This window comes from Colobus angolensis, unplaced genomic scaffold (assembly GCF_000951035.1).
Source record: "Colobus angolensis palliatus isolate OR3802 unplaced genomic scaffold, Cang.pa_1.0 Scaffold403, whole genome shotgun sequence".
Classification (NCBI taxonomy): domain Eukaryota; kingdom Metazoa; phylum Chordata; class Mammalia; order Primates; family Cercopithecidae; genus Colobus; species Colobus angolensis.
In genome coordinates, this window is record NW_012117411.1 from 611,315 (window position 1) to 637,443 (window position 26,129).

Consider the following 26,129-nt stretch of genomic DNA (forward strand, 5'->3'; position numbering starts at 1 on the left):
TTTCAGTCTCTAAAGCTCCAATTCTGGACAATAAAATCCTGTTCAACTATGGAAACTTTCAGACAAATACTGAAGTGCTTAGGCAGTGATTCTGATGCGACTGCTGGTGATGTGGTTCAGAGGGCAGGTTTTGGGCCAGAGCACGGGGTCTGCAGCTCTGCTCAGCCTTTTGCCACTTACAGAAGCTTGGTCATCTTCTCTAGCCTCTCGGTGCCTTGGCTTCCTCATCTATAAAACTGGTGCTAATAATACACTTAAAGCACTTAGAACAGAGTGTGGCAGATGGTTAGTGCTCAATAAATGCTGGCTGTTTGCTTCTTAAAGGAGAATTTTTTTTTTCAAAGTACTAACCCGTTATCTGTCTTATGTGAGGAATAAACACCTTGTTTCCTAATCCGTCCTCTACAGGTTTTACACATGTTGTTCCCTCCACCTGTACCTGGACAAGGTAACGTTCTGTGATCAATGGCCAGACTGAAGCCACAAAGATCATTTAGACTGCATTTTACTTTTTTTAAAAAGTGTTTTAGCATTATGAAAACTTTTAAATATAAAGAAATAAAAAAATTTCCAGTGAATACATATATACATACTACCTAGATTCTATCATTAACACTTATCATATGTTTTATCACATCTCTAGTTCTCTGTCCTTCTGTTTTTTATTTTTTTAAATTTTTTACATGAAGAAGTTCTTTAGTGGTGATTTCTGAGATTTTGGTGCACCCTTCACCTGAGCAGTGTACACTGTACCCAATGTGTAGTCTTTTATCCCTAACCCCCTCCCACCCTTTCCCCAGAGTTCACAAAGTCTATGCCTTTGCATCCTTATAGCTTAACTCCAACTTATGAGTGAGAACATACAATGTCTGGTTTTCCATTCCTGAGTTTCTTCACTTAGAATAATTGTCTCCAATTCCATCCAGGTTGCTGCGAAAGCCATTATTTCATTCGTTTACATGGTTGAGTAGTATTCCATGGCATGCATATATATATCACATTTTCTTTATCAACTCATTGACTGATGGGCATTTGGGCTGGTTCCATATTAATACAATTGCAAATTGTGCTGTTAAAAACATGAGTGTGCAAGTGCCTTTTTCGTATAATGACTTCTTTTCCTCTGGCATTTTACTTTTTGTAAATTGTAGCACTAACCCTCCTAGTTAATAACACAAGCATTCACTTAACTATACTATCTTTTGTCCACTGATTTTCAATGTTTGCAATTAGACTTTGAACTCTCAAAAAGAAATAAACCAAATGACAAGTAAGTTCCAGGAATTTAAGAGGAAGAGGGAAGCTAGAGCTGAAATTTATGTATAAGACTTATCTGCAACATATGGACTTTATTTGGATCTCAATTTGAACAATTTGTAAAACAATATTTATGAGTCAATAGGGGAAATCTGAATCCAATGGCAAATGAATATTTGATGATGTTAAAGGAATATTAATTTGTTAGATGATAATTCCTTTAGAGTTCCCTTTTTTACATTTGAAAATGTTATGAGGTCAGGAATTTGCTTCAAAATAATCTAGGGTAAAGACGAAAATTGGAAAGGAATGTGTTAAAACAAGATCAAACTTTTGTTGATAGTTGTTGAAGCTGGTGGAGGGTACATAAGGGTTCCTTACAATAGTCTACTTCTATGTATGTTGGAAATTTTTCTAAAATAAAAAGTTTAAAAGAAATACAAAATTTTAAAACACTCATAAATAAGAAGAAATATAACAATGCCTTAAAATCACATCTCACATTCACAGTACTTTTTTCTGAGAAGATGCAGACATTTGATACTCATTACCTATGCCAGGTGGGATGAAGGCAGCAAGAACTGTTAGCAGTTCCAAGATGAAAGAAAAAAAATAGAAGGAAGTAAAGGGGTCAGGGTTGCAGAGTCACCATCAACTGCAGAGACAAGAGTCAAGCCCAGTCTTCAGATCTGTGCATCCTAAGGCTTCTTCATGCAGGGACGGTGAACTGCCCTGTGTTCCCAGCAGATTGAACCAAACTGACTCATTACAAGGTTTTGAACACTTCCTAAAAGAAAACAATCACTGTGTGGCCTGAGGCCTCAGAAACATCAAGAAGATAAATCTGAGGCTGTTCCAAACATCTAGTAAGCATATATTGTGATTCTTATTCTTTGGCCAATCACCTTCATGGTGATCGTGAGTTTGAGAGGTGAGAGCCACAGATAACCAAACGCAGTGAGGAGAAGCAGTGGGAAGGGATTGACTTGATTTCTCCTAGGATCAATACAGATCAGGTGGGATACTGAAGGAGTGTGTGAGTGTGAGTGTGTGTGTGTGTGTGTGTGTTTATGTGGTGGAGGGGGTAGAGAGAGAGAAGGAGGAAAAGGGATGGGGAGGAGGGTGACAAAAGGGGAGGGTGAAGGCAGAAGTAAGAGAGGGAAAAGCGGAGGGAGAGACCCAGGGAAAGTAGGCAGGCACGGCAGCCCAGCCATATTACAGACCAGAAAAACTACTTGGCTCCTGGCTTGAACCATTTTGGCAGACCCTGTACCCGGGTTATTATCTTACTTTTGCTAAGGATATAGGAATAAAATAAGGGGCACTCTGAAGATCAATACCTATTTAGAATGTTTGAGAAAATTGGAAAATGTTTACAATGAGATGATATTTAGAGACAAGCTAATATTAATCCCAAATTACTACAATCCTATGATAATGTAATTTGAGCACTAGTGGCAAAGGGGAGTTTGTATTCCACAAAAACTTTAGCTTAACAGCTGACCAGGCACAGTGGCTCATGCCTATAATCCCAGCACTTTGGGAGGCCAAGGTGGGGGGATCACTTGAGGCCAGGAGTTCAAGACCAGCCCGGCCAATATGGTGAAACCCTGTCTCTACTAAAAATACAAATATTCGCTGGGCGTCCTGGCGAGTGTCTGTAATCCCAGATACTCAGGAGGCTGAGGCACAAGAATCACTTGAACCCGGGAGGTGGAGGTTGCAGTGGGCCGAGAATGTGCCACTGAGCTCCAGCCTGGGTGACAGAGAAAGACTCTGTCTCAAACAAAAACAAAAACAAACAAAAAAAACTTTAGTTTAACAGAAATGAGCAAAAGAATAACTTCAGTTCTTCCTTTTACATTCCATATAGTTTATAAAGCATATTAAAGAGATCACATATTATACAGACAATGTTATAAAGATTTTGTAAACTAAACTACCCATAAACCAGACACACTTCGACATATAAACAAGTATCTCTAAATAATCTTCCACATTTCTAAAGTGTAACTTGGATCAGTTTTTCATGCCTTTTACTTCCCTTTTTAGTAGTGCGGATTTGTAAAGAGGCAAAGTTCTTTTAACACACTGATTCATTTCCTCTAATAGTGTAGAAAGTAGATTTTAAACCTGTATTGCCACTGTTATTTCCACACCTCATAAATTTTGTCCCTGGTGCACAAAAACACCCCTTTCTAAATTCTATGGTCATAGTCCACTGTCAAGAAATAAAAAGTACACTTAATAGTAGATAATGACTAAGATATAAGTTAATTCAACAAAGATTTTATGATTGTAACTGCATTAAAAATAAACTTCACACATATTCCCTAGAAAAAGAAAACTACTTTACCAGAAAAGAATTACTCCAAGATTATTTTCTGTGTATAAAATAATAGGCCAGGCACAATGGCTCATGCCTGTAATCCCAGCACTTTGGGAGGCTGAAGTGGGTGGATCATCTGAGTTCAGGAGTTCGAGACCAGCCTGGCCAACATGGTGAAACCCGTCTCTACTAAAAATACAAAAATTAGCTGGGCAAGCTACTCAGGAGGCTGAGGCAGGAGAATCACTTGAAACCCGGAGGCAGAGGTTGCAGTGAGCTGAGACCACACCATTGCACTCTAGCCTGGGCAACAGAGCAAGACTTCATCTCAAAAAAAAAAAAAAAAAAAAATATATATATATATATATACACACACACTTACATATGTGTGTGTGTGCTCGTACACGCGCGCATGTGTGTATATATATATGTGAATGCATATACGTGTGTGTATATATATGTGTGTGTATATATATGCGAGTATGTATATATGAGACTCAGTATTGCCTAAAATTGTGACTGTTTATTGAAAAGTATTTTTTTAAAGCATGGTATAGTTGGGTCATTATGTGTGATTTGTGTGATTCAATTTGAATTCTCAATTTAACTGTGAAATTTTTAATCTAAAAGATGGCAAGTTTTGTGCTTAACTTGAAAACAAATATTAAAAATTTTAGACAAAAAAGTTTTAATAAGAGTTGAGACTTCCGAGTAACAACCAAAAGATACACTATATGTCTTTTCCTAAATACTAAAAGAGAAAAGAGAACCAAAAGAGAACTGTAATAGGTAAGATTCAGAGAACTGAGAAAGAAAAAGAAATATGTGAAAATTGGTTTCATCTCACAGCTCTGAAACTTTAATGGGAAGGTTTCTAAGTATTTAGTTGTCTCTTTAAACCATTTGATCCAGATAGGATAAGAATAACAGAATGGTTTACTGAAAATCTGAAAGATACAGCATGCTGACTGTGATAAGCAAACTTCTCCAGAGATTCTGTATTTTCTTCATGTTGCCAATACAAAATAATTAAAACAAATAACAGACTTGATATCCATGCCATACTTCCATTTAATATTGATTATTCTGATTCTATAGCCCTTCTGAATTTTTCAAAGAATGCTGCATTCATCATCCCTCACAGAAACATCCAAAGAATAGGGAGCTTAGAAACTCAGAGTTCTACTGGTGAGAAAATTGAGGCTGACAGAGTAAAAAGTATACAAGATCATATATCTTAAAGCTTGCCAAGCACAAATATGCTCCATTCTAACATAAAGACATTGAAACCCTATCTCCACGTGCAGGTACCTGATTGGTCGGTTCTCTTTACTGTCAAAGAGTGAGAAGATGACCTCCAGCTCCTCTCCCAGGTTGGAACACATGAGGCTCTTCATCTGGACAAAGAGGTGGTGACTGCTGGCCTGCACCGGGGTGTCCTTCTTCCGATGTCGATGTTCCATCTGAATGACACCCCCCAACAAAAACATGATCAGCATGGACTGAAGGAAATAACAGGACCCAACAAACTAGTTAGCTATGGGGTGACTGTCATGTCCTATGCCATACTTTTTATTTTGCTGTGGATTTGGTATCTAAATCCACAGCAAAATATACATTCTATGTCTTTTGGACTATAGACAGAGAAATAGTCCGGAAGACATCCAATTTAACTTTGGATGTTAAATTTCAAATTTTCTTCCAACTTCTAAAATAAGAAACCGTGAAGTTTATAGATTAGCAAGGAACCTTGCTTGAAGAATTTTTAAAATCATTAATGTGAAAATAACAACTCACTGAGTAGATTCAGGAAGCAGGAAGTTCAAAGGATTCTTTTGCTCCCTTATCAACTCCCAAGATGAGAACAAATTATTAGTCATCTTTTTAAAAAACAGACTAAATTATATCTAAGTTATAACTTCTCATTACTCATAATTAAAAGTTCTTTTAGGTGATATTAAATTGTAAAGTTGTGGTAGTTGTCTGAGACAGGCTGTGGCAAATCATAGTTTCTAACTTGCTGTGGAGTTATAGGGAGAGACCTAGGAAAGCCAGAAAGGTGTCTAAAGCTAAGAATAGCATCTGTGTCCACCTTGAGTCCCTTCCTCAATACAGCCAGTGCAGGTTCAACTTGGGCAACAAGACAAGCGATGTGAGTTCCCACACGTTGAGGGAGAAAAAGAATCATCCACAAGTCGAGGAAGGAGGATAATATGGGGATGATCATTCATCCAACATACATTCAAGTATCTGCTAGGTACCAAGCCCTGGAAACACAATGAGAAGCAAAAACAGAAATAGTTCACACCTTCACAGAGCATCTATCTACCAAGGGAAGCAGACATGAACAAAATTGTCACACATACACATGTAAAACTGCAACTGTGACGAATGAAGCAAAGATCCAGATTATTATTATTGAGGCAGTATCTTTCTCTGCTGCCTAGGCTGGACTGCAGTGGCATCATCTCAGCTCACTGCAGCCTCTACCTCCCAGGCTCAAGAGATCCTCCCACCTCAGCCTCCAGAGTAGTTGGGACTATAGGCATGTGTTACCACACCCAGCTAATTTTCATATTTTTTGTAGAGACAAGGTTTCACCATGTTGCCCAGGCTGGTCTTGAACTCCTGGACTCAAGCGATCCTCCTGCCTCAGCCTGCCCAAGTGCTGGGATTACAGGTGTGAGCTACTGCACCCGGCCTAAAGATCCATATTATGACGAGAGTATAAAAGTGGAGATTTGACATGAGACTGGGCAGGAATCCTGGGAAAACGGCACTTTAGCTGAGAGTTAAGGAGGGTGCAGGATTTACCTATCTAGGTTAGAACTCCTCAAACTGTTTGCAGTGAGGGACCAGGTTGTTTCTCCCTGTAACTCGCTGCAGACTGATTCTTTCATGAAACACAATAAAAATGCCATGGCAATGTCAAATGCCATAAAGGTTTCTAATCATTTACTTGTCATTTGTATAGTTGGACCAACAGTTCACGGTCCAGTCATTTCTTGGACCACACTTCGCGTAATACTGACTCAGGATAAGAGTACAGGAAAAACATGTGGCTAGGCTTGTGTATTAATAGAACAGGTGCTAAGAACGTGGAAGATTATCACTTTCATAGCACAGACTAATTTAAAAAAACTACCTCTTTTGGATCACTTTAACAATTAAAAAAATAGTTCAGGGATTTCAATTTCATTGTAACAGAGCCACAGCCTTTGTTGAAGGATAAATGACCCCATGTCTACATTAGCCATCTTTTTACGCCTTTGAGTTCAAAAACTACTGAATGACCAAATTCTGAAGCCAAAATGTCATGTAAATTTACAAGTGTTAATTCAACATAAAATCACTAGAATTTTTTCATGCTTAAAAGTTAAAACTTTTATTTTGAACTACTTGAGAAGCAAAGGGTAGAAAAAATTCAGCTAAATTCATCTATAATCACTGTATTCTCAACAGGTACACTGGGAATCTCTTTTGTAAAAGTGGAGAGTAAGTAAGTCATTTTTAAAAGTAGACCTAAGCATTAAGGCATGTGTGGGCTGTAATTACTAAACACAGGTTCCTGAAGAAAAATATTCTAACTGTAGGAAAGAAGAACGATTTTGGCTTGTTTTCTATAAAGGTTGCTCTACTTTGTGCTTTAACAATTTTTTTTTTAACTGTGGCAAAAGTGGCATCATATATTCATAAAAAATACATCTCTAACTCACAAGGCATCCCCATTCCCCCTCCACCCCGCCAGAATTGCTACTGTATTTACTGATTTACTTAAAAGAAAAACATATGTTTACTTAAAAGGGTAACAGAGCACAAGCTACTATGAAGAACTGAATGACTACTAAAGGCCAGAGCTACAGAAACAGATATAAAAACCTTATGAAAAGAATAGACCTTAAGGAGATATCCGCTCTTAACCTCAAACAGTGTAAAGTTCCCTGCATCAATCATGACATTCACTAAGAATTAAGGAGAAAAAATTAGCTCCTTTACTTGTGCAATGAATCCAATATATCTAGATCAGTGGTCCTCAACCTTGGCTGCACTTTCAAGTCCCCAAGAGGGCTTTTAAAAAATACTTATGCCCAGGTCTTATCTCAGAACAATTAAATTAGAATTTCTAGGGGCTGGGGGGGGGTGTCCAGAGACCGGTAGTTTTAAAAGCTCCCCAGGTGATTCTAATGGGCAATGAGGGTTGAGAATCACTGATCCAGATCACGTGCAGACAGATGCAAATCACAGCAAACTAAACAATGTATTGTTGCGTCTTTTGAGTAATGATGGTCTTGGAACTTTTGTTCTTTGAATGCATGCTAATAATAAGCCTGCCTGACTCTGCCCTTTGCACATTTAACATGGGCCCTCACATCTGGCACACTCCAGCATTGAAAATACTCCTCTTCCCATCCCCACTATTCCTTCAGGTCTAGGACCCATTTGGACTTAGTAGGTTATGATTACTTTTTTTTCTCTTGGTAATTCAGTACTTTGGCAAACTGCTAAAAAATCTCTGTGAAAGTATTATTACAATAAAATTAAAAAGTCAGGTTCACATTTCAAGAGCTTGAGTTAATTTGTGACTACAAATGCACCTACCAGTTACTCTAACTGTGCTTAACAGTTGAACTATCTCTTTGATTAGGGAAAGAAACAGATTCATCCTAAAGATTTATTTAACTGACTCAAATTTTTAATCTTCAAATAATGCATTAATTATTGAATGAACTGTCTACATCAGGGTTTATCAAACTCAGGGCTATTGACAACTAGGCTGAATATTTCCTTGTTATAGGGGCTGTCCTGGGCTGTGTAGGACATCTAGCAGCTTTTCCTAGCCTCTACCTACCAGATGCCTATAGTATCTCTCCTTCCCATCTCCTGTTGTGATAATCAAAAATGTCTCCAGACAATGCCAAATATCCTCTTGAGTTGAAACTGCATGTGAGAACCACTGTGTTCCATCTGAGATCTGCTAGTCTAACCTTGTAAGGATTGCAGAGTAAGCAGATGCATGATCTTACAAAACCAAGAAAGGTTTCCAAAAAGATAGAAACCTGCAGGCACAAATAGGAGAGAAGCTGGCTAATAAGGTTCCCTTTATTTATAGAAGGATTAAAATCTTGCCTTTGGCACGAAACCAAAATATCTAAGTGGACATATGCTAACACTGTGAGGTTTAGCACTTTTCCTGCTTACATGAACACAATTAGGTGAGAAAGATCTGCTAACAGGGCTATCAAGAACCTAAAGTGAGACCTTTTTTTCTAATGATGCAATACGAATTTGGTAAGATGCAAAGACTTGTGTTTCAAACATAACACTGACTAGGAAGAGGTAAAAGAAGAAAAGCAGCAACAATTAATCAAATGTCCTCTGTGTTGGGCCATTTAACCAACCCAAAGTGACAATGAATTGCCAAACAACAACAAGGGATTGGTGATGGTGCCTCCCAACTCTCCCTGGTGAAATCAATCGTCACTTTCATGTTGAACAGAGAAAAACACCAGGGCTACAGGGAATCTTATTGCTAGGCCAGGATAGAAACAGAAACTTGAAAAAGAAACTCCCTTATGGATACTAGGCTTAATACCTCGGTGATAGGTTGATCTGTGCAGCAAACCACCATGGCACATATTTACCTATGTAACAAACCTGCACAACCCGCACATGTACCCTAGAACCTGAAATAAAAGTTGAAGAGAAAAAAAAGGAAGAAAAAGAAACTGTCTTAAAGAAAAGCACACGCTCTTCTGAAGCTGATAATTATTTGAGTTGTTCTTGGGCTACTATCTTTGTTTTGGAAATAGTCAAGTGCAACCAGCACTGAGGAGAAAATAAGTTTTCATGTCAAATCACGTTTTATTTTCTTCATCTGTAAAATGAAGGCTTTGAACTAGGATCTCAGCTGTAACATACTAAAATATCCCCTGCTGTCTTTCCCACCAAAGGCCAACATTGCTAATCAATGAGACCCTAGATGAGACCCTGGAATCTTATCAACACTGCACTCTAGGCAGCCACCACCAATAAACTGGAATGCCGAAAGAGGTGAAATCAATTTGCCATCCCATACATAATGTTACATGAAAAGAAGAGAGACGAAATTACATATGCACAAAATCAAACTCAGGAAAATAAAATATATTTGCGTCAGACATCAGTTATTCATCCAATACCTGATATACTCAACTAAATACAGGGGTGTGCCTAAGCTCTGCCAATGAAATGTAAGTCCAAGTGTTGTATGGAACTTCCAGAAAGGTTCATTAAAGTATTTGAATCAACTGAGAGAAACCTGTCTCCTTCCTACTGCCTGGAATGCAAATATGATGGCTAGAACTCTTGCAGCTATACTGCACTTAGAGGTGTTCTTGGTGACAGAAGCCATGTTCAGTGTAGAAAGATAAGGCTGTAGATTCCTTTTCACACCATAAAACCACAATCAAACCCAGAAATTCCTGTTTCTAAACTTGTATACTCTAAGAAATAAATTTCCATCATGTTTTAGCTTCTACTTTTTATTTTTTCATGACACAGCCAAATCTAACCCTAATATGAGGCATCAATTATTTTTACCCTGTTGGCCCTCCAATGCAGATGAAATAAAGAAAAGAAAGGAATGAAAACTGACTAAATGCTTACGTGTTGTGCAAATATTATCTGTCAAGGAAAGGCATTTTACATATATTTTCTTGTCTAATCTTTATAATAAACATGAAAATAATTATTTCCCCATTTAGTAGATGAATAAATGGAGGCTTTGAGAGATTAAATAATAAATCCAAGACGCAAATAACTGGAAAAAGAAAGAGACAGATTGCAAACGTACTTGTTTGGAGCCAATAATCCACAGTCTTTTCATGATACCCTAATGATCTCCAAAGCATTGACTGGGTGCCTACTAAGTGCAAAAGCACTGTACAAGACTATCTTGAACATATAGAGGTATATACAGTGCATTCCCTAAAGGAACTTAAAAATTAAGTGAGATATGTTCTTAAAAGTGAGAGCATATGATGTTCAATAAGTTAAATAAATGGACAAAAATAAAGACGCCACATCAGAGGATATGACTGACAAACTGTACAGATTATATTTGTTATGTAAGCTAAGAGGCAGTGATGACTTTAATGTGGAATGCTCTTATTTTTCCTTCTTCGCCTCCCACTAACTGACCTCTAACTATGTTCTCACTACATGCCAGATACTCTGTTTAGCACTGATGTCATGAAGGCAAGCAGCACACAACACCACTCTGAAGAAATTCAATATACCATAAAGAATATCCTCTAAAAAATGGAATTGATTCCAAATGACACAATGAAGTGCAGATAATCTGAATATCAACTTGATGATCATGGAAAAATCTGAAAGCAATATTAAGAACTGCCTTCTTAAATCAGACACATCCCCAGTGGACTTACTGAAATTTTCCTGCACGTTTTTCAGATATGGATAATCTTCAGGTTAAGAATATCTCATTATTATCAGAAAAATAAGCTTGGAAAGATATGCCAAAAGAGGCAGGATCATCCAAAAAGGAGTCTACTATTTCTGATAGGCAGTCCTTCTTGGAACTTTATGGTAAGAAGCAGCAGTAATGAGATCAAAGTACAATTATGCTTAAGGTGATGGTCTTTGAAAGCCCATCCCAACCACCTCTTCTCTGATTTTGGATTTTCAGAACTTAGCTAATATCAAGATATTAGGTACATTTCATATAATTATTTAAGAATACAAGGCTAAACAGAGGCAGATTGGACCAGATTTGGGGAACCTGGATGCCAAGCAAAAAAAGAGGACTTTAACTTACCATGTAGCTAGAAAAAAAACTCAAGTCATAAGTGAGACCATGATGGGCAATATGATCAAATATTTTAGGATGATTCACAGGCTTCAGTACTTAGGAATGGATTGGAGTCTGGGAAGGGTGGGTGTAAAGTCCAGCAGTTGAAGACTAAGAGACTGTTTCAGTAGGTGGTGTATATAGTGCTATTATGTACGTATACACACACACACACACACACACACAAATATGTATATAGAGCTAATGGGGGCAGGAGGAGGGTTAACATGCTGCTAAGACTAGACACCATTAGTCACAATGGTCCTCAAACACAACAGATAACTATGCGTGACTTGTAAACATTTCACTAGACTAGGCAAAAAGTAGAAAGATTTACAAAAGAACTGAAAACGTTTTTGTATTGACTTCCTGGTGCCTGGGCGTTGAGGGCCCACTGGAGAGTACCACGTTATTCTTAGACAGGTAAAGTGTCTCAGTACTGTACTGAGGGCATGGTCACCTCAGCTCTCAAGTCTTTTTACTCTCTCTAAATTAATCCTGGAACATCCTGTTCTTACAAAATCAAGCAAGTATGAGGAGTGTCATGGAAACCAGAAAATTAGCAGGGAGGCTGGGAGCCAAGATTTCCTGTACATACCAATCGGTAGAGCTCAGTAATGCTGATGTCTTCTGGATCCACCATTGCATACTCTTTCCTAGGCACCAAGTCCAGTCCCAGTTGTCTAGAAAACAAATTGCAAAAGTTTGGGGGGAAAGTTATCTCCATGAAAATACGTTAAAAAACAATTGTTTTTTCTACATCACTTGGAAATTAGATGTATCACCCACCATGCTTCTCTCACCCATAGATTTTACCTTGTGTGACTTGTTACCACAGTTGGGGTAGACAACATAACTTGGCTGGACACTGGGCAAAACTTGAAACACAGAAGGTGAGAAAGACAAGCAAATCCAGGAGGGATGGGTTGGCACTCTCAGTGGAGTGCTCCTGCCACTGGGGGCCTCGGCACCATATGGTGTGAGGCCTCAGCACCCTTCAAATTATCACAAAAGAAGGCCTTCCACACTGGAGTGAATGGAAACTAGAGCTAGACATCATGTGGTTCTAGAAATTGGAGTTGAGGGGAGGGAAATTTGGCCTTTAGAATTTTACCTAGCACCAGTATACCTAGCTGTGCCCAGAGGCAATACATTTCTTATATGAATCTCTGGCAACTTGTGCATGGTCCTTATTTACAGCAAATTCTGAGGTCAGTCATTAGGAAAAACTCAGTAAAGGCAGGAAATGGAAATGGGGAATGAGTTGTGGGCCTGGGCTGGCAGAAAAGTTTAACCCTTTATGTCAGATTTCATTGTGGCTGACATGTGGCTTGCTGTGCTGAGAAATATTCTAAGGTTATATCCAGCCTTAGAGGTACCAAGTGTAGCAACTGACTTGTGATGTCTTCCCATCAACAGAGGAACATGAGTCTAATTCTATTCTGGTTAGCTTCCCTTTAGCGACCTTCCTAGCATAATCCCCTCCAGGGCACCCACATTACAATGCTGACACCAATGCCACACAGTTCTGTTCATCTCCTTAACCCTCCATAATCATCTCAAAGGCTACACAATGCCTGTGTAATGCCCTATGGATCAAGGCCAAGATACCCTCTTCTCTAGCAGAGCCCCTCAACCACCACATCCAAGACCGCATGCTCAGTTCTCTGAGGATCACTTGTTCTGAATCCCTTTCACATCACCACTCTTTCTAACACGGAAGCCTTCTGGCATCACACTTCCAATTATAGAACCACAGCTTGCTTACTTTTGTATTTAAAAAAACCTGAAATTCTTCCATGCCCTCCCCAAAAATCTCATTAACGTTTCATAAGTAAAATTTATTAATTCAGCACCTACTTCAAGCCAGGCACTGCCCCAGCTACCCTGAGGGCTATTTGTTCTTAAGAAGATTAGAAAGCTGTCACCTCCTTGACAGTAGGAGCTGTCTTTCAGATACTAAAACAGTTTCTCAATTTTCCTAAATGATGTTTCTCTTTGGGAAACCTAGAGAAAAATTCACACACCCATTATTTAATGTTAGTTGAATTTTTAACTCACAACAAGCACTGTGATTTGTTTTCAAAATGTCCATGTTCCCCCTTGCTGTATCTCACCAGGGATTCTGATAGGGTCTATTCTCCATTCTCCATTCCCTTCTGAAAGAGAACCACTGTACTACAGTGTAAGTTATCATCTGACACTGGGTCAATATTGCTGATGAAGATCATTTAGCAAAGGAAAGAGGGCATATAACCATGTGTGATACCTGTCTTACTCATAGCTCCTCCTATCAGAAGCTGCTCCACCCACATTCTCTGCTGAGAGTGGTGGTGGTAGACAAGGTAGTCATTTGACCATCTCCCCTTCCTAAGCCGCACCTGATTGGACCATGGGTAAGCACCTGACCTAAGGACAAATAACCCAAAGACTGGCCAGCAGCTTACGAGAGGCTGGTATACAATGCTCAGCCCAAACAGGAGTATTAGACTCTGGCTATCAATAAGATTCCCTCTTTGAGAATTTGAACTTGGAAATTCAGACATCAGTCACACGCAGGAGGAAGATAAGATACGTGAACACAGGTGACCTACATGGCTGCAGAATGAGTGCAGAAATTCTGCAGCCTCAGAAACCTGTAATCTACAAGTATTTTTCTCCCATAGTCTTGATTGTTCGGCTTCTGTTGGCTTCCTGGCGTCCTGGTTATGAAGAATCTTATTTGTTTCTATTTGATTTTGTTAATTCCCAGGTATATCTTCCCATGGTTTGAGGTTTCCTAGCCTACAGAGTAAAATCAAAGAAGTGCTTTACAAAGAATAAGGAGAAATGAGGCAAGCAGGGGAGAGAGATGATGAGAGGAGATCACACAGGGAGAGCGTCATGTTTTATATCAACTCAGTCACTAAACTACTCTGTGACATCAAGAAGAAAGGATTAACTGATTGCCTCCTCCCACATAATCTTAGCAGAAAAGTCAAAGAACATGGTGTTGTAGGATTCTATGGGCAACAGAAACATGTACCATTATTTTAGTGCTGTCTGAGGTTCCTAGGCAAGACCAATTCTTTTGCTGGCCCTGTTCGGAAATGAGATTAATGATCTCTTCTTCCTAAGTTTCCCACATCAAGAGGGCTTCTCTTCACTACTCTTCAATAGTTTGATATACAACGTGAGATGGAACACATTATTAATTGGTGTTCATCCAGAGATTTATGTGCTGCTGGCTTATTTTGCAGGACAATTTCATCTAGTTTAATAGGCAAGAGATTATCTTAATTTGCTTTCCATGAGCACTATTCAATAAGAAAACAAATGTATACTTAAAGGAATAAGGTAAATTCATAATCTCTGTACTGTAAGTTATTTTAAAATAAACAGTCAAAGAATTTCAAAGAAAACAGAATCATAGCTCAGAAAATTCATGAAGTTGAAGATGATCTAAATAAATTATACTGCTCATTTTCATGCATCAATGTTTTACCGACTTATCATAAATTAGCCACAGAACTGCCCAAAGTACAAGCCAGAACTTACGTAAGTCAAAAACTGAATCATGATTCAGTCATAATTAATGTTTTTCCTTTCTTCCCCTTTTCATTCTGCCATCATTTTCTTTCATAAAACTGAAGAAGTATCATTTTCTTGCCTGATCTACATTCCTATGTTATTTTGGATAAGCTAACTTCCTTCAACTTTCTTCCTATTTACAAACTAGTCCTTGAAATGAGGACCAGCATAATAACTAAGACCCAAAATAATTCAGAGAATCCTCAAAGGTTTTTCAAAACAATAAAGAAATAAACATTAGGCAGCAAAGATCTCGCTCCAATGGACCCCTCCCACTCCCATTCCACCTCACATCACAATCATGGAGATTTGAGATAATCTCTTGTGAAATTCATTCCCATGGCAGGATGGGAAGTTCCCTGTAAATGGCTGGCAAGTCTAATCTGTTAGGAGGTGCTGTGTGTTTTAAATGTCATCCTGGAGCTGAAAGGGGCCTTGCGCCTTTTCTAGTTCAACTTCCTCCTTCAACAGATGAGGAACTGACATGAAGAGGGTTAAGGAGTTTGCTTCAGGTCCTAAGAAAGCAGAGCTCCCAGTCCTGTGTTCTTGCTGCCTCTCCACATTTGTACCTGTTTCATTTCTCACAGGAATGAATCTTCTAGAGGTAAATCAATTGGGCTCTTCTATTCATTGTCTGTAAAAAGATGAATGGCACATCCTATTCAACAAAATACCAGAAGTCCTCTGAGTGAGATGGAGGTTTAAAAATCTGTTAGTAGGTCTGGGTATTCACATTCAGAGTGTGCAACATCTTGGGAAGAATCAAACCTGGCTTCTGACAAAGTGATTTCCTATGGTAATGGGAAGTGGCATTCTGCTTCAAATTGGTTTTTCCACATTCAGTAAGAGGCAAATTTACCCGTGGTTCACTTCCCCTCATTTTCTTCATTTCTGTCTGCTTTCCATTTTCTTCTGTTGCCCTAAGATCCTCTGAAGGTCCAAATAGCAAATGTGGATTTGGAGAGAGGAAAAGAAGGGAGGATACGGCCATGTGGGTTATTAAGGAACCATGTCACCGCTTTAAACCTAAACATCATGCAACCCTAGGATCTCAGTCAAAGGTGGCTTATTCTAATTTCTCACTTCTATGTCAATATTCGCATTTAGTACAATATCAGCCTTGGTCAGAGCTTTCAGTGATTAGATTTACCATTTCAGTACATGGCTGGTATTTTAAATTAGTCACTTACGGTTTTGTTTAAAAATAAATCTTGGTCAAGAACAGCTTTTTGCTGAATTCTCTCAAGCAGCTCCTCAAAGTAGCTAATATGTATGTACAGGACTAATCACAGCAACAATAAAAGGCCCCACCAGTGCACTTGTCATAGGACTTTTCACAGAAGCTGTTAATATTAGTGTCTCCCTCCAGATTACACTGGTGACCTGTTACCATGATATGGAAGAGAGATATTTTAAAAGCAAATCCACATGCCAAACCTAAAGCCTATTTGAGAATAGGATCCATTTTAGCCAGAAGCCACATCTAATTCATTGCTGTGAACATTTCATTTTCCACGAGCATGTCCGCACCATCAGGCCACATATCATACTACACAACAAACGGCATTTCATTGCCCATACCAGCTTGACAAGAAATGGTTCTTGGCTCTATCAATGACAGTTCGCACTAAGCCTCCAAAAACAAGAAACATGAAAAAGCCCATAGGATTGCTTCCAGTGACATTACCACGTTCTGGCTCAGGCCTATGTCACTTTCGTTGTGTTCACCTACTAGAGGCCGCCCTGTGATGCTCAATACTCACTCATTGCCCCAGTCAAGGCGGGCAGTAATGTGGCGCTTCACGTCCTTCATCCGGTCGTGGGTGAGGTGGCCCACCAGCACCTGCCGCCGCAGGTCCAGGATTTCATTCATGATGTGCCACAGCCGGTGGAAGAGATCGCCTTCATTTCGCTAAGAAATACAAACAAGTGGAGATTTGGCAGTCAGTCTCCATACTGAGTTGTGGGGTAACCAAAAAGGAAAGGGAAGGGGCCCCTTCCACTATGGGCTTGCCACTCTGGACAGATGTCTGTTAATAGACAAACTGTTCGTTCACTGTCCTCAAACACACTCGCTGCCTTCTCTATATACTTCATCTAAGTTTCACAACACTGCTCTCACGTCCAGAAATGCAACTTTACTTCTCAAGAGCTCCTTTTATTTATTTTTTAAACACTACTCAAATGCTACTATCCCAGAAGGTTTGGCTTGACTTCCACCTCCATCAGGAAACCTTCCCTGATCACTTTTGCTCACATTCTTTTCTCCCTTCTCTGAGCCATGGCTGCATGCAACTAAAGCTGATGAAATGGAAGACATTGTTTTCCAATTATATTTCTTGCACATTGGTTTCAATACTTTATTGGATCCCCTTTCAGAAGTTGGGCACACAAATTCATTCATTGATGGATATGCACTGCTATTATTGGGCCAGTATTTAGACTTTTAAAAAGGTAATGCTTTCTTTCTTACTTTTAAAACAATCGTGGAGATTCAAGATAATCTCCTGTGAAATTCCTTTAAGCTCTGTGGTTTACTGGAAAGCAGACAAGTTAAAATCCTGGTTTTGTCACTTACTAGTGTTATAGACTTTAAGTATCAATTCTGTCGTTTGTACATGGGCAGCACATTCTTTCTGCAAGGCTGTTTTATGGATTAGTGGTGGCAACTGTGCAGAGAGCACTACAGCACAGTGGCAGAGAACATCAACTTACTTAGAGCCAAACAACTCCAATCTGAATTTCAGTTTTGCCATTTACTGGCTGAAAAAGCTTTGACAATTCATTAACATCTTTGTGCTTGTTTTTTCATCTGTAAAACAGGTATTATGGTACCTACTTCCCAGGGTGGTTGTGAGGATTAATGAGTTATTAAAACTCTGAGAATGATGCCTGACCCAGAAAAAATATGTAAGTATTAGCTGTTACTAGTACTAGAGTACTGTTATTGTTTTGGGCTTGGTCCAGAATGCGCCCTCTACAAATACTGTTTCTGTCCCAAAACCAAAATATATATCCATTACCCCAGAGACAATAGAGTAAATCTTTTTTTTTTGAAACGAAGTCTCACTCTTGTCCCCCAGGCTGGAGTGCAGTGGCGTGATCTCGGCTCACTGCAACCTCCGCCCCCCAGATTCAAGCGATTCTCCTGCCTCAGCCTCCTGAGTAGCTGGGATTACAGGCACACGCAACCATGCCTGGCTAATGTTTGTATTTTTAGTAGACACGGGATTTCACCATGTTTGGCCAGGCTGGACAAACTCCTGACCTCGTGTTCTACCTGCCTCGGCCTCCCAAAGTGCTGGGATGACAGGCATGAGCCACCGTGCCCGGTCAGAGTAAATCTTATCTAAGTATTTACCCTTTGTCTTTCTTAACCAGTAGCTACGCTTTTACTTTCTTCAAAGATTATGAGTGGACTTCATGAGTAGTGATATGAAAGTACTGAGGTTATCATCCATCTAAAGTCTTCTACAGCTGTAAACTGCCAGAGATATCAAATTCTGGGTGATGGGTAAAGACATTCAGTCATCACATATTTTTTATTTTAAAAAGTAGTGACGTGTTATTTGCTTTTTCAGTACTTGGTGTCTTGAAGAATGTTCATGTGATGTGCAGGTCAGACAAATTAGCCAGAGGAACCAAAAGCATTCTCCAGGATGCCATCCCTGATCCTGCTCAATATAAATCATCTTGTTTCTCTCTCAACTCCGAAAGCACTCTATTGAGCCCATTCTTCTATTGCTTCTCACTCTTAACTCATGTTATACACTCCCATACAAGCCATTACAAGGCCACTGTAACACAATACTCTTGTAATTAACTGCTCAGTGTCCATGTCCTCCCTGTGCCTGTAAGTGCTCAATCACAATGGCCGTCTGCCTGTGTATCCCTAGCAGCTGGAGAATGCATGAATGAAGAGCTTGATTTAAACATGTTAATTTTTGTGGATCTCAAGAGGTAGGTTGTGTATAGGTGATACAAAATAATAAGCAGTGAAGATCAAGAAACACTTGGGGAAGTCAGTGTAGGAAGGAAAAGTCCACCCAAGTCAATAAAATTATATAAGCAAGTTATTAAACAAGTCAAATCTCATATAGCAAAGAAGAGAGACAGCACCTTTCTGAACTGACTGTCACAGGGAGAAAGTCACCTGCCTTCTCTTGGGAAAGGCATTCTGTAGTTGTTTGGTAGGATGGACCTGATTTTCTGAGATGTCATCTCTAGTATTAAGTTTAAAAGAACACTAAGATGAAAAGGTTGCAGGATCCCTTATAAAGCCGAAAATCAGTTGGTCAGTTCTCCATTGAGGGAAGAAAACCCAGGTGTGGCAAGAATGCTGACATACTGCAGGCCTGGCCAGCAAACTTGCCCTACTAGTGTAAGAAAAAGGTCTACAACTGAACATCTAGTCATAAAATCATGATTCTTTAAATATTGGATAATTATGAAGGCTATTCAGCTATATGAAAAATGCTTTTGATTTAGTGCTAAATGAAAACAGGTAGGGTACAATATTAAACCCTTAGAATAAAATAATATCAAGAGATTCTGGAAATATATAAAAAATATAGCAAAAAGTTAATTGAGAGTATTTTAGTGTTTTAGAAAGGGATGAGCTTTCATTTGCCTTAAAATGAAAACAGTACAGTTTTTGGCAGCAGCAGCCTTAGATTTAGATTCAGGCTTCAGCATGAGACCCTAGGTCAATTATCATTGATAAGATTCAAGAATAAAAAGTGCCTGGCAGAGCCCCAGGAAAGAGAGATGTAAAATGTCCAGCTCAAGGCCTGCACAAAAGTACTCAGTAAAAGATGGCTGCTATATTTCTCCTAGACTTTTTATGGTTACATTACTGATTATTAAGTGGTGTTTTTAAAGACCATTATTTAGGTCCTTAGCAATGTTATTTAAAGAGCAACTAGCATGTTTCAAGCATTCACCATGTGCTTTTATGCTAAGCATTGTCATATAAATTGCTAACAATTTATAAAATATTACGGCCCTCATCAAACATCTTCCAGTAGAGAAGCTAGGTGCCTTAAAACTGTTGACAAAGAGGATGGACAATAACCTAAACACACTTGAGTATGAGGAACTTGAACCAAAACATTTGTGACAAAACATTGACGTTAGGAAAAGAGAAACCAAAGGTCTGACATGGCCAAGGTAGCTTCACTCCCGGTGTCAAAAATCTAATACCTCTGAGTAAAACTTAGTATTTGCTTCTAATGTAACTACCATTCCAGTGTCCAGGGAAACATTTAGGTAAGTATCTCTTTCCCAGTTACTCAGAACACTAGGAGGAGAGGAGGTTACTTGTAGAGTTTACAACACATAGATTTTCAAACCAACAAAGTCTGTCCCCAAAATAGATATTTGAAACCTCGAACACAGGTGAAAATAGCTAGATAAGGCAGAATCCAGAGGAAATCCAACTTTGGTCTCCACTAGTAGCTACATAAAAGGAAAAGTGCTTGTGTTCTAGTTCAGCTATTGACAACACTCACACTGTCATTATTTTTATAACTCTTAAGTCAGGTATTTAGAATGCAGTGGTTTGAGCATTTCAAATAGTTTCTTTTTCCGTGTTAGTGCCAAGCACAATGTTACTTTAAGTGAAATAATACTTGGATGTTGAATTCTTTCCAACATGAGAAAAAAAAGAAAATTTAAAAAGGAGATCTGCATTTCTTTGCACTTCCCTAGCACAGAGCCCTCGAGTTTGGTTATCTTGACTTTATATTTGCAAAACCTATGCTCTGCCAATTCATCTAAGGTTGTCTTGTGGATTTTCATAGTGAGTCTTAAAGCTACCAGCTCCAGGAGGGTTTAAACAGAGAAGTCCAACATCAAAAGGTTTTCACTAGTGACTTTGTAAGATTTTCTTGCCTCGATGAAATACCCTATTGCATTTTAGATGTAACAGACAATAAACACTATCATTCTGCCAGTGTCCCTCACTAATTTGGATTTTTTCTTTGACAGGCTGTTTTAAATCATTTTGTCAGGATAAGTACACGTTTGTATTTTGAATTCATCCCTTCAAATGATTAAACTATTCTACAAATTTCTTTAAAAATAAAAGAAGAAATAGCATGGGGTCTTCCTCAATATTTCACCACCCCCAGACTTCCGCAGTTACACTGGGGTTCAGAGTGAGAGCACCACACTCACACCAGAACCCCAGCTCAGCCACTTTCCCATTACTTGATCTAGGGTGACTACTTTACTTCACTCTCTGTGCTTCATTCTTCTCATCTATAAGCTGGATGTGATTATCATTATTATTTCTTTGAGTGGTAATAAGGATTAAAGGAGATACTGCATCAAAGAGTACTTACCATGGGATTTGCCATATAAGTTCCCAATGTGATTACTTATAATAAGTAAATAAATATATACTACATATCTCCAAAACACAGATCCTTTTTCCCCTCAAGAAACATTGTTTTCTCTAGTATATTTAGAATATTCTCATTGATACTAGCTAAGAAGTCTGTCATTTACAGTATACTTGAATTACTTATAGAATTTGAATTTGATAAAATACCACTGCCATCAAAATTGTCTTGAATTTTATTTTTCCCTGAAAATTAAAATATTCAGGAGGTTCAACAATAGTCCACGTAAACCATCCTATTTGGTTAGATGCCAGAAAAATCATCTTTTATATTCCTGTGGTATTGAAAAATAACTTACAAAACCCATGCTCAGTGGACACAGAGATTGCAACAAGACTGTCTTGTTAATATCTATATCCCCAAGGAGTCCTAGAGACTTGCAGAAGGTGCTATATTAGTTAATGCTTACTCATGTTCATGTACTTCTTAAAACAATTCTTTACCCGAAAAATCGTGTCATTAAAAAGCTACTTAACCACATAGAGTTGTTTCCACATGGTTCCCCAGTCTCTTAATGTTGATGTCATTTCTGTGATAACAGAGTCTTCAGTGGGAATAACCATTTCAAATTGTCTGTGAAATTAAAAAAGAAAAAGTATATATGTAAATACCATAGACAACAATTTTGTTTTAAATACTCTAAAAGATAACTAGGAAAGAAAGTTGCCTAGCTATTGTTCATTCTGCAGACAGTAACCAGGATCTGGTTGTAAGTTAAAGTGAGGAATGCTACATGGGTTGCGGGAGGACAATACCAGAACGACCAGCCACTTCAACCAGACCAAGTTTGAGCAGCGTGGTGAAGAAGGAACAACATCAGAAGAGTTCCACTCCAGTACCAGTTCACCGCTAGGCAGTAACTCATTTAACCTGAGGCCAAAAGCCTTCATCTGTAACATGAGGTCACTGGGCTACATAAACTCTGAGGTGACTTTTGCCTTCCAAGGGCTATGACTACAGGACTCAAAGAGAGTAAAAGGAACACCATTTAATCATCAGGACATGATTGATGGCTGTGGGCATCCAAACTAACTCGGTGTTATAAGTAACTAGACACCAAGATACTAATTGAACACTCCCTTGATCTCAGTAACACTTCATTTTTATGATTTGCAAACTAGGACCATGAAAAATGATTAGTACTCTAAGTAATGTTATCATACAGCATAGAACCTAAAGGCTTATGACATCACCGATATTTGAATATTCGTTCCAAAACGTTCCTCTTTGTGATTAGAGTAACATAGTCTTCTCATTTCTTCTCCAAAAGTCAGAAACTATCCTTGGAAATAATTTATATCAATATCTAGTAGGGTGTGTATGGTGGTCCTGAAGTTGAGAATATGCATGAGGAGATGCAGGAAATAAAAGAGAAGATTCCTTTTTTTTTTTTTTTTTTTTTTTGAGACGGAGTCTCGCTCTGTCACCCAGGCTGGAGTGCAGCGGTACGATCTCAGCTCACTGCAAGCTCCACCTCCCGGGTTCATGCCATTCTCCTGCCTTGGCCTCTCGAGTTGCTGGGACTACAGGCACCTGCAACCATGCCTGGCTAATTTTTTGTATTTTTAGTAGAGATGGGGTTTCACCGTGTTAGCCAGGATGGTCTCGATATCCTGACCTTGTGATCTGCCCGCCTCAGCCTCCCCAAAGTGCTGGGATTACCAGCGTGAGCAACCATGCCCGGCTGAGAAGATTTAATTTGTCTTCTGTAACCTACCTTTGGCATATAATAATCTTCATCTCCAGTTTCCTTTTTCAAATTCTTTGTGTGTGTGTGTGTGTGTGTGTGTGTGTGTGCAGGTGAAAGTAGTTAAGTGGCTATTACTACCACTGCTTCCCAAAAAGAGCAACTGATATACTGATTGAGACTATTTTCTTTATTTCAGTATATTTTTTTCAAGAAAACATCTAATAGATAGAAAGTAATGACATATTAGACACAGAATTATGTTGTCTAATGATCAAGGGGAAATTACTTCTTAGCATGAGGCTAACAACTGTTCTGTGATTCCTTTTTCATGTTATGTCCAAAGCGTGTATAATTGTCTTTTGTAAAATCTTCTTGTCAGACATATGGAAACTAAAATCTTGCCTTGATTCTTTTCCCAATGGAGTTTCATCTCCTCATTTCACAGTGCTGCTAAAATACTTGCCCTATGAATATTTTCCTTCTTTCTAGAGCTTAAACACAGCTGAAAATGTAAAACTGGGACTTTAAACTAGAAATAAAAGTAAACAGTAATATATAAACTGTGACAGATACAGAACCTTTTATTAAGTCTGCATATGACATTTTTAAATGGTAGTACATTTGTTTTGCTTTTGAAGCAGCTGTTGCAATTTAAATGATGAATCTTTGGAGATGGAGATTATAAAATGATCCTATACAAGGTCAAGGAGGAAACACTGAATTTCCGGAAAACTTGACATCCTACTTAACATTCAAAAAGTGACATGACCTCAGTAGGAATTAAACAATACAGAATTAAACAATACTGTCCGTAAACTATAATTTAATTGACCTCCATCAGTCCTACATTGATCTGAAGACACAAGAAAGAACATACACACAATTCAGTCTGTGAGAAGTTGACTGGGGGTTGTCCAGGCAAAATTTAATTTTTTAAGCATAAAATTGCCATTTTAGGCAAGGTGACTGTTTTCTATTAATTACTCCAAAACCAAAATCAGTGTTCGAATAGTCTAAGTAGTTACCTCTGAAATTATATTTTGTTCAGTTATTCTGGGATGGACTTTTCCATTATTTCATCCTAGTGGGCCGTAAATCTACTTAAAATAAGACAGGTAATACCAAAACCCCAAAGATGTGCCTCTCTGGGAAAGCAGTCATCTAGCAACACATGCCCTCAGATGTTTTCAGGCCATAGTTTTTCTTCCAGTAACAGCCCAAGACCTAGGGTCTGAGTCAATTCCAGTAATTCTTTTTTAGAAACTAATGTTGGGCTTTTCTGCTCTTCCACTGCACAATGTCCATCATACCTGGTGTCAGGTGGAGACCCCATAAGAAAGTCTTAAACTTACACAACCCAATTTTTAGGTACCTTTACCCACATTTAAACTTCCTGGGGCTCATGGAAGGGGATCAGATATACACCAGTTACTGACCAGGATTTTAAAAAAGGAGGTACTTATTTAAAAATCATATCCTACCCCAACTCACTTTGAGGGATAGACTTTGATTAAGTGGAAAGATGCTTGACATCATCTTTGCTAGCATAGCATTCTCTCTTTTCTCTTCCTTGGTCAGAGCATATGATGCCCTTTGCACTGCAGAGCTGAGGGAGGTCAGGGTTGGGCTTGGGACAAAGGCAGCAAAGAGGACTGGTTGCACAGGCTTGTTCAAACGGACACTTTAAGGAACAGGGGTAGCCCATGGCATTTTCACTTTGCCAAGCCCAGATCACTAGCACAGAAGGATCAGAACAAAGAGTAAGCATATGGCCGGAGTGTATTCTGAAGTATCCTCTGGTTTACTGGAGGAGGGCTGAATGGTGTCACATCTAGCCAGGTAGGAAAGTTTCAAAAGGACCAACAACTCGGCTTGATGCTTCTGGTGCATTATAGCTGCACACTTCTGAAGGACACACATTTCTTAAAAGATCAGTAGTAGTAGTGGTAATTATTAGAATTAGAATTATGCTTTTAATCTATTATTGAATAATAATTATTATTCAATAATAGATTATTGAATAATTCAATTATTATTCAATAATATTCAATAATAGATTATTGAATAATAATAATAATAATATATTATTGAATAATAATTGAATAATAAAGCAGCTCACACACATAAGACATGTAGAGTAATGGTCTCTGAGATTCTTTAAGTTTTACCCATGTAGGGAACTCTCAAAGTATTTATACCATAGACTCGTAGCCACTGCAGAGGCTGTTTCACTGAACTGAAATTTAATACCATAGTTTTATTGGGGGGGAAATTAAGAATCATCTATTTGAATAGCCTCTTTGGAATTTCTGACATGAGGCTCGAGTTGGAAAATATCATTACTATGCTTTAAGAATTCAAATAACAAATTGCTATTTATCACTATTTGAGAAAAAATATAATTTCTATGGCTGAATCTGTATTCTGTTGGCATAAGATGAAAATTATGCAATGACCATGTGAACAGCCCTTGTGACACTGACACCAAATGTTTGTGTCTAAATCCATGGCCCCTTATAATGAATGATCTCTTCTGTTTTACTCTGCTATGTCTTATAGGAATTATGTTAAAGTGACTGCCACTTCACATCCTTTTAGAAATAGACTAGAAATTTTTTTAATGTATTAGAAATACTAGGTAATCAATGAGCTCAAAGTATCATATAAATGACATTCTCTAAAACAGAATAATGGCTTTGTGAAGTGGTCACACAAGAATATGTTATTATGCCAATTTAGAGAAAGACACACTATGCATCTTATCATCAGTGGTGAACCTAGGAAATTCCTGGGGTTTGAGATAATATGATAGCATTTAATGGGTCTGACTGACATGCTTCCCTAAGTAGCAAGAAACCAAAAAGAACTAACTCCTTCTGCTCAAGCGTAGGCTGATTCCCTGATTTGTGGACACTGAGAGACCTCCAGTCCCTCAGATCCTGTTGTCCAGCATGCACAGATGGGGTTCTTTGATTTTCTCCACCAACGGTCTTAATGCAACGTATCTTTAACAAAGAACACAGACAATGG

At 38.5% G+C, this 26,129-nt stretch overlaps 1 protein-coding gene across 1 annotated transcript in view; it reads right to left on the reverse strand.

Moving 5' to 3' along the window:
• Window positions 1–26,129, reverse strand: part of DOCK4 (dedicator of cytokinesis 4) — a 477,639-nt gene that overhangs the window by 247,498 nt on the left and 204,012 nt on the right. The window contains exons 5-8 of the mRNA XM_011955954.1: window positions 21,886–21,982; window positions 16,769–16,917; window positions 12,034–12,118; window positions 4,898–5,049 (exon numbers count right to left, since the gene is read on the reverse strand). Coding sequence (XP_011811344.1) covers window positions 4,898–5,049; window positions 12,034–12,118; window positions 16,769–16,917; window positions 21,886–21,982 — 483 coding nt within the window. The remainder of the gene's footprint in view (window positions 1–4,897; window positions 5,050–12,033; window positions 12,119–16,768; window positions 16,918–21,885; window positions 21,983–26,129) is intronic.